Source organism: Henckelia pumila, chromosome 2 (assembly GCF_033568475.1).
Source record: "Henckelia pumila isolate YLH828 chromosome 2, ASM3356847v2, whole genome shotgun sequence".
In the NCBI taxonomy this organism is placed as follows: domain Eukaryota; kingdom Viridiplantae; phylum Streptophyta; class Magnoliopsida; order Lamiales; family Gesneriaceae; genus Henckelia; species Henckelia pumila.
The window spans coordinates 119,658,571-119,675,284 of NC_133121.1; the positions used below are offsets into that span (position 1 = coordinate 119,658,571).

The following is a 16,714-nucleotide window of genomic DNA, read 5'->3' on the forward strand; positions in this document are numbered from 1 at the left end:
TTAGTCATTTTAAATGCTCTCCTCATTTTTTGTCATTAGATGTTATCTTATTTATCAAAAATGACATTTGCTATCTTTGTTTGTATTTTTAAAATTTTAGATTAGATAATTATTATTCTTAAACTTTTTAATATCTAATATATAATTCATCATTTGAATTCTAAAAATAACGTGAAAAAATTTGTGTATATGCAAGCATATGCTAGATGTATCAAAACGATTGAATTAAATACACATTACCTTCATCAGCTTCTAATTATTTATTTTGTTATACTGCTCAAAATACATACCGTTGACCTCGATTAAGAACAAAGTTCATTTTTGTGAATCAACTCATTCTCGTGTCCATCATTAAATAATTAGTTTTGCTTTTCTCTAGTTGGATCTAGCATAGAGAAATGAGAATTGATTTCTCCAACATAATACTTGTGGTTTATTTATACATGTCCATTTGCATGCGTTACGAACAATAAAAAGATATCAACCTCTTGCGCATTAAATCCGGCATACATATAATCAAGAATCAACACGTAGACAAATAGACAACAAATTGGACCATTTTTATATCTAATAAATGGATTTTTTTTACCTGGCTGGCTAACACATCAAAGTCCAATCTCTATCAAATTCATTTCGCCTCCGTCCAACTTATTTATTTATTACTAAAATAAACAATTAAAGTAACAATTAAAAAATAATAATATTAAACTAGTGACGTCGTTATCTTACATATTAATAGGGGATAAGGAGCAGAGGAATATCATAAATTCAGATTATGTGACACAAACAAACATTCTAATGAAGTGATTACACAGAGACCATAAAATTATGTACATGCATGCTGCAATGCAATCGAATATTAAGGTTGGGATGAAAATAGAGTATAATAACAACTCCCCAAATAAAATCTAGCTAAAAACTATCTCTTCAGTTTGAAGAAGAAATCGTTGAAACGAAGAACAGGGGGTTGTTGAAACTTTCTCTAAATTAAGATTTTAACCACCTTCGATTAACCAACCAGTTGAAATTTGAATCACTCGAGCACCATTCGTGCACGCGGACAAAGCTAAGAGGGGGAACTCATACGAGACAGAATACACAAGAAGAACTCGAACATCGGCCGCAATCTCAACGGCCATCGGCAGATGTGAACGAGTCGGCAAACCCAGATGGCCGAGTTGGTATGCTCGTCTGAGTATTATCGTTGCTGCCGAGGTAAGAGGAGCCATCGATGGAACTCGTTCCCTCCAGAGCCTGCCATTTCTTGACTGCTTGAGGTAAGGTCATATCATAATCAATCCCATATACATCATCTGGATCGGCTGGTTCCGATGGTTTCCAGAGTTCAGCTAGAGACGACAGCACGTTGACCGAGTGGCTCATATCAGGACGTTGATGTGGTTCTCTCGAAGAGCAGTGGCCGGCCAGTTCTGCCACGGTGTTGATGCTGGAAAGAGTTTCTTCGTCGAGGTCGATGGTAGAATCGATGGATTTTTGGAAGTTTTCTTTGTTGATGAGCATTCTGCGGAACCATGGCACTAGATGCTGGCTGTCGTCTGGGTAGGACTCGTCTAAGGCTTTTCTTCCGGTGATAAGTTCCATTAGGATGACTCCAAAGCTGAATACATCGATTTTGGTACTCACTCGGCCGGTCACTATTCAATTATGCAAAGAAACCACTTTCAGACGAGGCAAGCAAGGACTTTTTACAAAGTATTGGTCAAAATTAGGTTTCCCAAAATGCAAACAACCGCATAAATGCCCATAGGTTGAACGAATGTCAAGTCTTCAGATTCCAGAAAAAGCTAGATTCAACATTCATTTTATACGTGAAGCAAATAGCATGAAACCTATCTCATTCGCATGCTTGGTTCCAAGTATTGTTAATAAAGTTCACAGAAAAGTTCATGAAACATTATCATATTTTTTTATCAAACAAATAAATCTCTTACAGATGATAAAAAGAGATACCTGCATATTCCGGTGCCAGATAGCCGAATGTTCCAGCCAATCTAGTAGCAATTGAAGCTTTACCATCAGGAGCGAGGCGAACAAGCCCAAAATCTGCAACTTTAGCCCTCATATCATCTCCAAGAAGAATGTTTGATGGTTTAAGATCCCTATGAATAAAACTCTGTTGGGCTAAACCATGCAAATATTCGACACCCCTGGCAACATCCAATGCAATAGACAGCCTTTTTGTCCACTCCAGGGGTTTCAACCCTTCTTCCTTCCAGTTAAAAAGAAACCTACTAAGTGTCCCCTGAGGCATGTATTCATAGACAAGCAGCCTCTCGTTTCCATCTAAACAATATCCCAAAAGTTCAACGAGATGCCTGTGCCTGACTTTTGTAAGGACAGCAATCTCAGACTTGAACTCATCTAATCCCTTTTCGCTCATCACTCCAGATTCCATCCTCTTCACCGCAATCTTCGTCCCATCATGCAACTCCCCTTTATAAACCGTTCCAAATCCACCTCTCCCTAGTATATTTTGTTCACTAAAGTTGTTTGTCACATTTTTCAGCACTTGGATTGAAATCACCATGTTACCTGTCTCAACAATGTGAATGTCTCTAGGTCCACTGCTTACATGACTCAGAGTCTCACTCATCCCACCATTAATGCTTGAACCGGCAATAGTAATCTTAACAGCATCTTCGGACCCAGAGTCACGAGGGTGTATAACCACGGTATGAGGTGATTGTACTCGACCAGAGCGCTTTCGTTTGGTTCGATAAAGACAAAAGACCAATGCTCCTGCAAAGACGAGGGCACAAACACAACCAATAACAGATCCTACAACCACCCCAGTTGATTTCTTCCCATTGCCATTTGATCTTCCATCACCATCTGAAGGGGATCCAGGAGAATTTCCACTCCCACCCTGAGGTGGGGGAGTAGCATTCTTCCCAATATTCAAGTTTCCATTAGTGTTGACCGACACGCTACTCCTAAAAATTGGTACCGGCCCATAGATATGATTATTCGAAACATCCAACACTGTAAGATCGGGAAGGTTCGTCAATTCAGTGGGAATAACACCTGTCAATAAGTTATCAGACAGAATCAATCTCTGCAGAGTTGTAATTTGTGAAAAATTAGGAGAGATAGTTCCACTTAGATTCATTCCATGAAAATTCACAACGGTAATCTTCCCATTGCTACAGGTAATCCCCTTCCAAGAATCACACGGGTCATTCCCATCCCAAACTCCAGCAAACTGAACAGGATACCCAAAATCCTTAACCACAGTGACAAGTGTATCTACTCGTGGATCGCATTTCACACCAGGATCAGGTAAACAAAAACTGTTAGTTCCGGCCCTCATATCCACCAGTACAGTGTCACTAAAACTCGGAGTCTTCCCTTGTAACTTGTTGTTCGTTAAATTCACCATCACCAATGACTTCAATCCAACCAAAGAATCAGGCACGGGCCCAGTCAAAATATTATCCCGTAAACTCAAGGTCTGCAACTGAGTTAAGCCAGTGAAATCCGGTAATGGTCCGGTAAATAAATTTCCATGCAACCAAACCTGAGTCAATTGAGTCATATTTTGCAAAACATCAACCGAACCATTCAATCTAGCACTACCTTTCTGACTATTGAGCCACAGTGACTGTATGGTAGAGCCCGAGAACGTAGATGGCAACGGGCCCTCTAGATAATTAAACGATAAATGCAAATTCACTAAGCTCGGAAACGTATCAGACCCAAAAAAATCGGGCAATATTCCAGAAAGATTGGTACTCGTGGCTGAAAATTTTTGCAAAGTAGACGCACTCTTGATACTTTCAGGAATAACCCACGAGTCTAAGGGATTGTAATCCAAGGAAAACTCTTGTAACGAGTTCATACCAGTGAAAAAATCCGAGGGAATTGAAGAGAAATTGTTCTCGTTAAGCAAAATCCTCTGAAGCGAGCTCAAACCTGAAAAACTCGGCAGCGGGCCACTGAGATGGTTGCCCATAACTTCAAATATCTGCAAAGACGTGAGTTTATTGAGGCTGGGAGGTAGAAACCCTTCAAGATTCTGATTTCCGATCTGGATCCGGGTCACCCGATTATCCGTGGAACACTGCACGTGAGTCCATGTACAGCAGTCCGGGTCGACCCAACCCAGCTGGCTAGGTGAATTGAGGCTCTTCTTGAGGTCTTGCATAACCGCCGCATCGGGTGACTGCGACCGAGCAACGGCGGCTAAAACCGAAAACACAGCTAACAAAAGCAAAAGCATACTCCAGGCCATTAACTCCCACAGAGTGAAATGGGTTCGAAGAAAATAATTGGGTCTGGCTCAAAAATCTCACATTCCATCAAAAATCTTCATTTTATTCACTATTCTGAGATTCTTTTCACCTTTTCCTCGATCGGTCACTAGGGTTCTATCTTTTCAAGAAAGTAGAAAAGGAAATCAAAAAAAAGTAGAGACTAAAGCAGTGTGCGAGTTTATACGTAGGATGGGGAACTGCGAAAGGTGAGAATTGGGTGAAGCGTGGGGCTTGATTCCTTGCATACAAGGAAGAGGAAACAGTGTGCGTTTAGTGTGTGTTACATTTCATTGCATAGGGAAGATAGAATTTAAGACATTAATGGGGGCTCTGTGTGAGATGGGATACAGTTGGCACATGGGTGGGGGATTTCAATTTTGGCAATTTTGGCCCCATTTTTTTACGGGTGGGCCCCATTTTTTATTTAGAAAATTTAATTTTTAACATTTTAGATTGTAAGAAATTAATGCTGACTCTTTGTAATATTTCGATAATTAGTTAAATTATTATTTAAATCGTATTACGTCTTCAAAATATAAATGTTTATAATAATTACTTTAATTCTATAGGTTATAGTATATATTATATAGTCACCGTGATATTGTATGATTATAACACATGATGTCAAGATGATTGCTTTGTCTCCTACTCCTAGTTATCAGAAAATAAAGTTACGTTATATATAAAATTTTATATTATATCAATTTTAAATAAGTTATGGATGGTCTGGGAAAGATATAAGTTGAAAAAAGACAAGCGGAACTAGATTCGGATTTAATAATTTTAAATACAAATTACAAATTTTTTTTTTCTTTTATGTCGTTTAACTTTGTATACGTTTTTCACACGAATTAAGAAAGTTACGAGAAAATTAAAATTTTTAAAACAATTCTGTTTTACCTTTATTGAATGAGATAAAAAGAAATTGAAAGTAGTTAATGCATTTAGTGAAAATGGTGGGTTGAGAAAATAATAGAAAAAATAACATTTAATATAAAAATTGGACTATATATTTAACGAGCGAAAAAATATGTTTGAAAAGTAGAAAGTACCATTTTAATTTGCTCAACATTTCATCTTTTATTTTCCACAAAAAGTGTATACTTTGCTTGTTGATAATATATTTTAATTAATTGATAGCTTCCGGCTATTGATTTGGTTGTGATTAGGTGAAAAATTTATGTCAACAAATAACAAGTTTTTTTTACAAGAAAATAATAAGTTATTTGCAAATTAATGAATACACATTTATTAAGCCGCGGCCCCTCCATCATATTGTCCCGCGAATTATTTCTCCAATTCTTGCAGATAATAAATAAATATTAATCAACTTATTAAATTTTAGTAGATAGAAACAATTAATTTTTAATTAAAAAATGAAGTATTTTTCGACTTAATTAATATCAGGTCTTGAATTATTTTACCATTCTTTTAAATTAATACGTATTTAAATCGATGAAGCAAAAAACTATGTAAAAAGAATAAAAGATAATATTTTCATTCATTTCTAAAAAGAAATGGTCAGATTGAGTTAATGGAATAAATCGATTCTTTTAAAAGCAATTAATTTATTATTATTTATAAAAACAGCGAATCAAATTGTATTGGTTAGCTGGATTTGGGGGTCTTTAAAAGACGTGGAGGGCGGAATGATTTCCTATAATTGCTGCTTTAATTGTGGGGTGATATGGCCATCACCAGTAGTTGAGAGGATGACAAAATGTTCCCATTAACTTTTGTACAATAATACATGCCGTATTTTTTAGAAGTGTTGACACAATCTATTTTTGTCATGAAATATAATGTTTTTGACATCAAAATTAATATTTTATTATGAATCAAGTCGAAAATATATCTCACAAAATTAAACCGCGACATGATCTCATAAATCTTCTTGTGCAAATCATAGCACTGGTCTCATGTGCATTATTTATTTTATTTATATTACATGAATGTTATATCCATAGCCTATGTGAAACAAAATAAATAAAATTTCTTATGATAAGTTAAAAGATCACTGAATTTCTTTTGACCGGTGGTTTAATCATGCATGCATCACTGTTGGACATAAATCAATCAATAGAGTGCAATCCATCACAATTAATTTTATACAAGAGAACACGTGTTCTTTTAATTTTCGGGACTGTTTGTCGTCTCTAAAAATTAGTGATTATGAATATTTTTCTTCTTAACAAATTTATGGGGAAAAAAAATCATAAACACATATATTTAGAAATTGAAAACACTATCTTAATTAAATGACGGTTATTGAATTCATTTTTTTTAATAAAAAAAAATCGACTTGACATATACACAACTAGGGTTGTAAACGAGCAGAGCCGGCTCGCGAACTTTTCGAGTTGACTCGAAAAAATATTCGATTCGGATTCGAATTTTTCGAACTCTAGCCGAACTCGAGCCGAACTCGAACTATTATACGAGTCGAACTTGAGCCTGAAATATTATGTTCGAACGTTTGCGAGCCGGCCCACAAACCTTTATATAATATAGATATATAATATTTTATATAATATATATATATGTATTTTATATAATATATTATATATATTATATAAAATATTATATATATTATAAATAATATTATATATATTATATTATATATAGATAATATTATATAAATATTATATAATATATTTGAATCCAACTCTCTATCGAATCGAACTCGAGCCGAAAAATAAAAAAATTTCGAGCTTCGAGCCGAACTTCGAATATCTCAATTCGAATTCGAACAGTAAAATTTTGCTATAGTTCGGCTCGATTTCGCTCATTTACAGCCTTATACACAACACATGTCGACAAGGACTAATACATATTACAAGCCCAAGAGATTGAAGGGGTGAGAATGAGAAGATGAGGAAGGTGGGCAACTTTACATGTCGGGTCACATTAGGAATCGGAACCAGACATGCATGCCAAAAGGGCCCTAAGCATATGCTCTGTCTACATTTTGGGACCCTAATCTTTGTTCTTAGTTATCCCAAGAGGCGGCGCCACTAGGATTTCTTTGTATTAAATACCTTTTTGGGTACAAAATTATCAAACAAGGGATAAGATATCACATGCAACACATTGAATGATCTTTAGTGAGACTTGGATTTAAGAACAAATAGTCTCTATTTCAACAGATAAACTTGTCAAGAATATGTAAAATGATGGTGATGGATTTTACAGCTCGTGCTTCTTCCCCTTTCAATGTACATACAGCAGGGGAAAGAATCGTTTCTTGACTCCTGCATACACGAATACACCATAAATCTAGCCAGAGCCTACTCGGTTAGCAAACAGCGTGTCTGAATCTGCCATCGACGAAAATGCTAACAAACCTTAACCACCAACGAATATGAACATGCCCTTTTAGTTACAAGGTAAGAATTCAACCAGCAAAACGTGGAAAAATTGCCGGCACCCTTGAGTGACCGTTTAGATGGGTTGGAATTTTTCTGCAAGTCAGAATCAAGAAAAGGGGGATTCTGAGGCGGGTTTGGATTCGAAGAAGTTGGCAACAGATTGGTACAGAGTCTTCTCTTGGAAAGGTTTCGACACGTATCCATCCATACCACATTTCAAGCATTTGTCTAAAGTCGCGTGAATAACATCAGCTGTCATGGCCAGTATTGGCATGTGCCACTCTGTTTTTCCTTCCATCGTGCATCCTCCATTCATATGCATATTTGCTTTGCTCTCCATCTCTCGAATAAGACGGGTAGCCTCGAACCTAAGATATAACAGGAATGAGTGGAAGAAATAGCCACTTGAAATAACGTCAAAACATTAATCTAGTCTGCAGCATCAACAGGCACCCCAAGGAAATATAGATGCAGCATTTGAATATGTTTGTTAATTGTCTTCGGGTCTAAAATTATGAATCTGGTTTAATGACATTAATTGTTGATCCTCGTACAAGGGAAAATATATTAATGAAAAAGAACAACCTGCGTGTGATCCAAAAGGAAAGTGAACATACCCGTCCATTTCAGGCATCTGAATATCCATGAAGCAGGCATCAAACTTATGTGGTATCTGAAGCCATTTAAGAGCCTCTTGGCCACTCTCAGCACACTGCACGTCGGCCCCGAATTTTTTGAGCGCACCGGCAGCAACTCTCCGGTTCACAACATTATCGTCGACCACCAGTATCTTCTTGCCACACAACAAGCTACGAAGGCCACCAGAGCAGTAGGAGACATCTCTTCCATGATGAATTTTCAGGCCCATTCCCAGTACCTGTTGGAGGCATGCCGCGACCATACTTGCTCTGAGTGGTTTCATGATCACAGTATCGGCAAAGCCAGCCACCTTGGCTTTATCAGACTCCGCAATTGTCATGTTGGTTGCAAGAAGGATCATAGCTGGAAACTTACGCGAGTAACCATTGTGTCTCCAGTTTGATAACAATGAAAAGCCATCTTCTTCACTTGAAATCCAATAATCTTTTTCAACTAGAAGCATATCTGGAAGCTTTTCATTTCTGCAAAGATAAAATACTAAGAAATCAAAATAAGCATAATGAATTTACTACAACCACTTTCCCCAAAACTCATGGAAGTTTACCCAACAATATTTTTATACTTCAACAAAATCGGTCACATATATAGGTAGCCAAGATAAAGACATGAGGTTTTTGTACGCCAGAAGTTTTAAAGTTCTACCACTTTTCAAACGGACAGAAAAAGTTGGCATTTGACTTCCTAGATGTCACAGAGGACATAAGATGAACTGTGCTTACTTAGAAACAAGAGGACCGTATGTGCCAGATACAGTAACAGCCGTCCTGATGCTACCCACAACTTCAGCCCGAATTCCAAGTCTCTTGAGGTGGTACCGTGTGACAGCAACTCTTACTGGGTTCCCATCAACGACAACAGCTCTCAACCCTTTAAATGAAGTGGGTAAATCATCGGAAAGGGATATCTTTGGATCAAGAACTCCACTTTTCTCACGTCTTTGTAACTCAACTGTGAACGAAAACGTGCTTCCAACATTGAGACGGCTAGTGAAGTCCATCTGACCGCCCATCAACTCAACAAGGCACTTACTGATGCTCAATCCAATACCTGTTCCCCCATAATTTCGAGAAGTTGAACTGTCTGCCTGCATGAAAGGATTGAAAACTCTTTTTTGTGCTTGTTCAGGGATACCAATCCCCGTATCTTCAACAAAAACGATTAAAGAAACTTTCTGATGCGCATTATCATTCATCATGTTACTGGAGGGATCATACTGGAACTCGTCTTTTAAATGCTTATATGATTCCCAACTGCTTCGATCATCAGCAGCTTGATAGCCACTCAAGGTGTCAAAATGTCGACCACGAGCTTGACCCATACATTCAGACTCTCCATTAAAGAAGGTGTCGGCCTTCACATCCCTTGCATATTTGGATTGTTCAGCTAAATGTACTCTAACAAATATATGCCCTTGCTCGGTGAACTGTTGAACCACATATTTAAAAAAATAAAAAAATCTCATACATGAGGCAAGAAAATCTAGAATTCTATGAAAATTAGGTGCGGTAATTTTTCACATACTTTTACAGAGTTTCCCACGAGATTGGTGATCACCTGCCTGAATCTTCCTGGATCTCCCACAACTATTTCAGGAACTTCTTCTGAAACAAATACTGCCAACTGCAAATCTCTAATCAGCACACAGGTAGAAAAGAATAGAAAATGATGAAACATAATCAGCAGTACTTCTTGGCTCCCTAATCCAAAAAAGTGTGATGGCTATGTAGATTTTGATTGCTCTGGATCTGAAGGATTTACCTCAATACCCTTCTGCCGACACTTCTCTGAAAATAAGGATAAAACATCATCTAGAATCAACCTCACGTCAAATGGGACTGCCTCAAGTTCTAGCTTGCCAGCTTCAATCTTTGCACGGTCAAGCACTTCATTAATCAAGGTAATTAATGAATCCCCACATGCTTGAGCTGTTTGTGCATAGTCCCTTTGAGTTGAACTAAGTTCAGTATCCAGCAGCAGTGCAAGCATTCCTAAATGCATAAGAAACAAATGCTTTACAAGTCGATTCCAACCAAAAATTTTGATTTACGTGTGTGTGTGACAGATTTCTCAGCATACCAAGGATCCCATTCATTGGGGTTCTTATCTCATGAGAAACAGTGGCGAGAAACTGCACAAACAATAGATCAGATTCAGGTGATAACAAGTAGCAATCAAGTGATATGACAACTGTAGGTAGAAAATTCATTAATAAACAAAACCTGAGATTTGGCAACATCAGCAGCTTCGGCTCGAACTTTCAATTCTTGCATTTTATTGAAATCGTCTTCGACTCTAACAATGTGAAGTCCTGCACCATATATCATGTATCCAACAAGAAATCCAATAATAAAAAGAAAAAATGCTGTTGCAAGTGCAATACGCGACGTGGGAGCTTTCTGAAGATACCTGCAAAATAATCGAAGTAGCAATTGTCAATTCGTTTTGCAATTCATTCATATATAACAACATAGATAAATTTTGTTCACCCACCGACATATCATCTCATGTTTACGAAATGGATCCCCAAAGTCAAGTCTGCTGATGTGCTTAAGGTGCATATCGCCGTCCTGCGAATGGTGTTCATACATGATCAGAGGATCAGAAGAGTTGGTGATATCATATACATTAACCACAATAGCCTGGTTCCCAGCAAGTTGCCCGAGTAGATTTTCAACTAGGGATTCGACATCAAAGGCCCCACCAAGGTAACTGCTCGAAATCAACAGCAAAAACACAGGAAATCCCATTACAAGATGAGGCAAGGATGCAAAAAACAAAAGGTACAAATTGATGTATTTGAAAATTGAAATACACAGGCCGAATCTCGGTGTATAAACAGGGATTTGATTCTTTGAAAGCTTTGAGGTTTCGGATTGTATGAGATACAGAGGGACATAAAATAAGTCCACACACATATACCATATCATCTACAAAATGATTGAAATCCTTCACGAACTTGTATCCACTGATCACAATACACTACTGACTGATTTTCTTAGAAAGATCAAACTCCACTTGCTCGCACATAACAACATTTGAATCTCACTCAAATGAAAAGCTGCTTCGGAAGAAATTAAACATTTCTTGCCCCCTTTCCCCCCAGGAAGGCAGGAAGTTTTCAATTCCAATCGGCAAATTCAAGTTGACTTAAAACACTATGATGAAACAGTTTCACAACTTCATTGGAATCCCGAATATCTCAGAGCAGTCTTGACTCCCAAATACTCACCCTGCAGTTGATTCAACACGTTCTTTGACAGTCGGATTCCAGGGAAGCTTGGAGTTGTAAACTGGGAATGTCAAAACAACCCCGAGATGATGAGAATTCAGCAACCTGAATGGACTAGTAAGAACTGCTTTGCCCGTCGCCCGTGCCCTCAGTATGTTTTCACGGTCCTCCTGTTTCAACAAAAGCAATCAAGTAATCAGAAATGAAAAGTGGAGACTTCATTATCATGCCACAATGCATATTATAATAGAGAAATTGAATCACCTCCCCAGACATCATATCAAGTGATTCAATGTAGGATACAGTTTCTTGCGAGAATATAACAGGTGCATATTCATCTCGAACTGGCGAAGGCTCATTCTCCATTGTTCTTATAGTCCACCCATGTCGCCTTTCAAAGTCTTCTCTCTCAGTATTCATAACCCTCTGGGCATAAGCAACCCCACTCAACAAAGGCCTCTCAAAGGCAGTTCTTGCTGTGTATGCAGCAAAAGTTTCCTACAATTTATACAGCACAAAATGTCTTAAGAAAACAAACACTGCAAACAAGAAAACAAACTCATGTTACAATTATCAACAACACCACATTTCGTGTTTCGAACAGAACTAGAAGACCTCATAGCAGAATAGAGTAGCCACACCATATCCAACAAAAGAAAACTCCTATATGCCAGCACCAAAAATGAAAATAACATCAATTAGTATGAAGCAACTAGCAAGCCTAATCAATTGTCAGGAAGTCAAGTTATCAGTTGAAAATACAACTACTATAGACACACATACATGCATACAAGAGCCAAGAAAATGTCGGGCGCCAAATTCCATAAAGAAAACAACCAAAAACAGATCGAGGGCCCCCATTCTTCTCCCTAAAAAACCATTGAGATCTCTGCTCATTAACAGAAGAAATTCTCGCCATATTTCAAAATTCGGCACCAAGAGAAGCAGAAAAAAAATTAGTAAACGCAAGAAACACAAGAAACCTGATCAATTGCTGAAGGGTTCTTGTAGTAGTGGAAAGTAGATACAAGTATTGCAAGGGCATGGACATGGTTAACACTAACACTAAACTGATCCTGCAACATTCTTGCCCTTTGATCACACATACTCACAAGCACTTCTTTCCTTCTCACTTTCTGCTCAGCATCCATGTAATCAAAAATTTTTTTGCTAAAGAACAACATTAGCATGATCCAGAGTCCCAAGATTCTCGGAGTCGAGGCTTTATATATGAATGAAAAATTATTCTTTACGCTCAATTGTTCATTCACCCTCACAGCCACCATGCGATAGCCGTGTTTCTTTTCGCCCATCTTCAGAACTTGCCCTATTATACTCCACTTCAGAGCTTACAGTCCCAACCTCTCAAGGAAAACGAAGAACATGAAGACCCGAGAAATCAAATGAAGTACACAGGCTCGAGCTTGTGCAAAAACTTTTCAAGATTCACCTTTTTCATGTAAAAGGAAGAAAAGGGTCAGCCTCAAACTCCAAATCCTTTATCCTTACAACAAAAATGTCTGTCTGGTGAGAGTCAAAAACCGTCTGCATTTCACCCAAATAGTAACCCCCGAAAAGAAAGAATCTTTAACAGCAAAACAAAAGGTAAATTATTTCCAGGGAGTCCATGATGGGAGGAACAAAGCATGGCCGTGCAAGCCTCAAAAGACGAAAGAGAGCCCAAATTTCAAGGCTCTCAAAGACTCCAAATGGGGTTTCTTTAAAGAAAATATATTAGTATAAAAATGAAAGATCAATAGAAAAACAATCACGTATAGATTTTAATCAACAAAGCGTGAAGTTTAGTTCAAGTGTCGAAAACAAACAGCAGCACGTTCACTGCCCCTATCTCTTAAAATATTGCACTACATTCTCCCACACACACACACACGCAAACTAACAGACGCAAACACATTATATAGCTTTAGGTTAAAAAAAGAGAAGAAAAAAGCCATTTTTGGATACAAAGGAGTAATGGAAGAGATGATCTATCAGATAAAAATTTATGGGTTTTCCAAGATTTCGTTTTTTACCATCTTTAGCCTTTAAAGAAACCAATTTTCGGAGATATAAAACAAAACAACTATTTGCGGAGTTGATCCCTTAAATTTAATTTCTGGGCTTTGTTCAATGGAGAGTTGAGGATGGGGGATAATATTAAATTATACGATGAATACAATAAGTGAGAGAAGGATGTGTTGCGTTGCTTACTTTTAAAAGCAAACTGAATCGAATTTGAGGATTTTTGCAGATACGCTCTTGTCCCCTTATTGACTAAACTACCTCAAAACACCCTCCCTCTTCCTCTCTCTCCAAAAAGTACATCTCTTTTTTCTTTTTCTTTTTTTTTTAACTATATGGAACCCGCGATCCCCTTTTTTTTTTTTTATGCGCATAAATTAAACTTCAAACTTGAGGAGATAATAATAACTAGGGGTGGCAAATTTTTAAAAATTCCCAACCCGTCCCAATTTCTAACTCGTTTTTGTTTCAAATTTTTTCCGTTCCGAACTTTTTCCGACCCGATCAATGTCGGGATCGAGATAGGCAATCCTTTCCGACGGGATTCCCGACACGACCCGAATATAAAAATAATATTTTTTAATAATATTTTTTAATTAAAATTTATTTTTTTTTAATTTTATGTTTTAATATTAATGTTTTATAATTATATACCATATAATTTTTTTTCTATTTATATTTTTTAATATTAATTTGAGTTATAATTTTTTATTTTGTTTTTTTTATTATTATGAATAATTATATGTTTTTTTATTAATCAAGTAGTTGTTTTAGTTTATTTGTAATGTAAAAAAAAAATATTTTAGTTTTTTAATGGTTATATATTAAAAAAAGTTTAATTTATTTGTAATGTATTAAGAAATTGTTTGATTTTTTCATAAATTTTTTTCAAAAAAATATTTTCATATAATTTTTTTTTAAAAAAAATATTATACGGGATTACCCTCTCCCGACCCGACGGAATCCCGAATGTTCAAGATCCCGAACATTCGGGTCCCGACACATTTCGGGTGCGGGATCGGGAGAAAAAAAATATCTCAATTCCTATCGAAACGAGAATCGGGTAAGGGGGTTACGGGACGGGTCTCAACCCAATTCCACCCCTAATAATAACATGCAAATAAAATATTTTTATTTCTTTTTTATTAATTATATCATGCGCACAAATTAAACCTCGAACTTCCGGAGAACATAATAACATGCAAATTAAGTATTTTTACTTATTTTTTATTAATAATATTATATTATTTAAAAAATTTAAAATATAGACAAATATATGATTAAAATTTATGATATAAATAAATATATTATCTAATTTTAAAAATATAGATTAAAATAAAATTAAATGTTTTATTAAAATTATGGGTATTAAATATAATTTTATTACGAAATTCACCAAATTAATTAGAGATCAATTATTAAAAGAGATGGATTCCTAATTAGATAGTAGTATTTTTCTGATCTGATTGTTGCTTGCTTGTTGAGCTTTGAGCAAATTTATATAGAGTTGTGTTTTGTTTTTATTTTAGATTAAACAATTCACACATTTCTATTTCAACTTTTTTAACATTCTGATCAAAATTTTCCAGCTATTTTGTTTTATCCATGTAATCTTTATTACAGAATAAATATTGTGGAGAGATCATTAATGTTTGTACAAAAACTCTTTCTTTCGAAAGCATTAAAACATGAGCAAGTTGATAGATATGAGATTCCTTACTTAACTTTATCACTTTTTTTCTATTTTTGTGATGTGTTAAAATCTTCTCAAAAAAATTTTTACACTTGGATCTTATTTTATGTTTAATATATAAATTATAGTTATTGAACTGAAATTGAAGCGAACAATTTAAGGATACAGATGACCTTAGAAAAAAAATTAAAACAAAGTAGGTTTTTAATTTTAAAATGAACTGACAGTTTTTAAAATTGAAATAATAAAAGATACGACAATATGAAAAGATAAATGTGCAACATTGAGCCGTATCGTTAAAGGGTAGTTTTTTAATGGAGGTAATAATATTTTTATTTAAAATATAATAATAACCAAGGCTCTCCCTTGCTTTTTATTTCCTTTTTTGCTAAGAATAAGTTAATTTGGGGAATTAGGAGATGGCCTCTCCTTTTCAACAATTAAAAAAAAAGATTTGATTTTAATTTTTTACTTTGATTTTCGGAAAGATACGTGAAATCTATGATGTTGTGTGAATGGATTATTAAATGAAATAATTTATTGTTGAATAAAAAATATTGCAAGTCGCTTTCACGTATCTTGCCGATGATGACTTCGCGACAAGGAACAGATCTCACCCCATTTTAATTTGACCAAAATGCCCCCCCACTTCTCTCCTTTTTCCACTCGCACTTTCCCATTTTCCCCATAAACAATATTCTTCTCAGATTTTATTAGAAGAGAACTAGTGAGGGAATGCTAGCAATCAATAAAAAAAGTAATTGTTACTTTTTGGTTTTAAAAAATCATTTTTGAATGTTTTTTAAACCTAAATTATGTGTTAACTTATGATTAACTTAATTGAAATCCAAAAGCTAGTCATGTGGTGATTATGATTCTCCAAAATTGATTCTAATAAGAAGATCATTGTTAAAATCACTCTAATCACTTATTTATCAAACACTACTCAACTTTGATTTTTATATTTTCACATTTGTTTCCAAACACTACCAACTTTTGATTTTTCTTAACTTTTTTATAATCTATAAATTAATCACTTCTACAAAAGCACAATCTATTGCAAACACTCTCTAAATTAGATTTTATGCTCCATAATATACTTGTAACTTTTCTTACATATATAATATTTTTTAAAAAAAATCATTAGTTTTTACATCTATGATTCACAATTTCACTCAATATTAGTAGTTTGGTGCACGTATTTCGTGTTTGTTTGATTGAAATATAGATAAAAATAAATTTTAAAATACAGAAGATAATATTGTAATTTTTTTTTTAAAAAAAAGACTATCTTAAGACTAGGGGTGCAAATGAGTCGAGTCGAGTATCATACTAATCGAGTACGAGTTCGACTTGTATTTGTCTACTCGAGCTCGATTGAGTAACTAATTTCATACTCGAACTCGACTCGTGTATATTTCGAGTTACTCGAGCTCGAAATATATATATATATATATATATATATATA

General features: G+C 35.5%; 2 protein-coding genes across 4 annotated transcripts; both read right to left on the minus strand.

The window, feature by feature from the left end:
- Positions 1 to 703: 703 nt before the first annotated feature.
- LOC140881448 (receptor protein kinase TMK1-like) lies at positions 704 to 4,602 on the minus strand. Its single transcript, XM_073286774.1, has 2 exons — positions 1,972 to 4,602; positions 704 to 1,655 (listed from the first exon to the last, which is right to left on the minus strand). Exons 1-2 carry the CDS (start codon positions 4,250 to 4,252, stop codon positions 1,129 to 1,131), a joined length of 2,808 nt encoding a protein of 935 aa, XP_073142875.1. The 5' UTR covers positions 4,253 to 4,602; the 3' UTR covers positions 704 to 1,128.
- Positions 4,603 to 7,375: 2,773 nt separating this feature from the next.
- On the minus strand, positions 7,376 to 13,820 carry LOC140880255 (histidine kinase 4). Of its 3 annotated transcripts, none has more exons than XM_073284546.1 (12): positions 12,315 to 12,391; positions 12,147 to 12,194; positions 11,796 to 12,029; positions 11,532 to 11,701; positions 10,793 to 11,011; positions 10,522 to 10,708; positions 10,379 to 10,430; positions 10,061 to 10,290; positions 9,824 to 9,922; positions 9,022 to 9,725; positions 8,260 to 8,763; positions 7,376 to 8,010 (listed from the first exon to the last, which is right to left on the minus strand). In XM_073284546.1, the coding sequence occupies exons 1-12, from the start codon at positions 12,354 to 12,356 to the stop codon at positions 7,749 to 7,751; spliced, it is 2,751 nt and encodes a 916-aa protein (XP_073140647.1). In that variant the 5' UTR covers positions 12,357 to 12,391; the 3' UTR covers positions 7,376 to 7,748. The 3 variants fall into 3 exon arrangements, with proteins under 3 accessions (XP_073140647.1, XP_073140645.1, XP_073140646.1); XM_073284544.1 differs by lacking the exons at positions 12,147 to 12,194; positions 12,315 to 12,391 and adding exons at positions 12,515 to 12,981; positions 13,743 to 13,820 and having other exon boundaries at positions 7,377 to 8,010; XM_073284545.1 differs by lacking the exons at positions 12,147 to 12,194; positions 12,315 to 12,391 and adding exons at positions 12,515 to 12,981; positions 13,565 to 13,724 and having other exon boundaries at positions 7,377 to 8,010.
- Between the last annotated feature and the right edge of the window lie 2,894 nt (positions 13,821 to 16,714).

Coding starts and splice junctions, on each gene's coding strand:
- LOC140881448 (XM_073286774.1), bottom strand. CDS start 4,252: ATGGCCTGGAGTATGCTTTTGCTTTTGTTAGCTGTGTTTTCGGTTTTA. Junction 1,656..1,971: donor TCTGGCACCGGAATATGCAG/GTATCTCTTTTT, acceptor ATAATTGAATAG/TGACCGGCCGAGTGAGTACC.
- LOC140880255 (XM_073284544.1), bottom strand. CDS start 12,844: ATGGGCGAAAAGAAACACGGCTATCGCATGGTGGCTGTGAGGGTGAAT. Junction 12,030..12,514: donor ACCCTTCAGCAATTGATCAG/GTTTCTTGTGTT, acceptor TATAAATTGTAG/GAAACTTTTGCTGCATACAC. Junction 9,726..9,823: donor TCGTGGGAAACTCTGTAAAA/GTATGTGAAAAA, acceptor GTGGTTCAACAG/TTCACCGAGCAAGGGCATAT.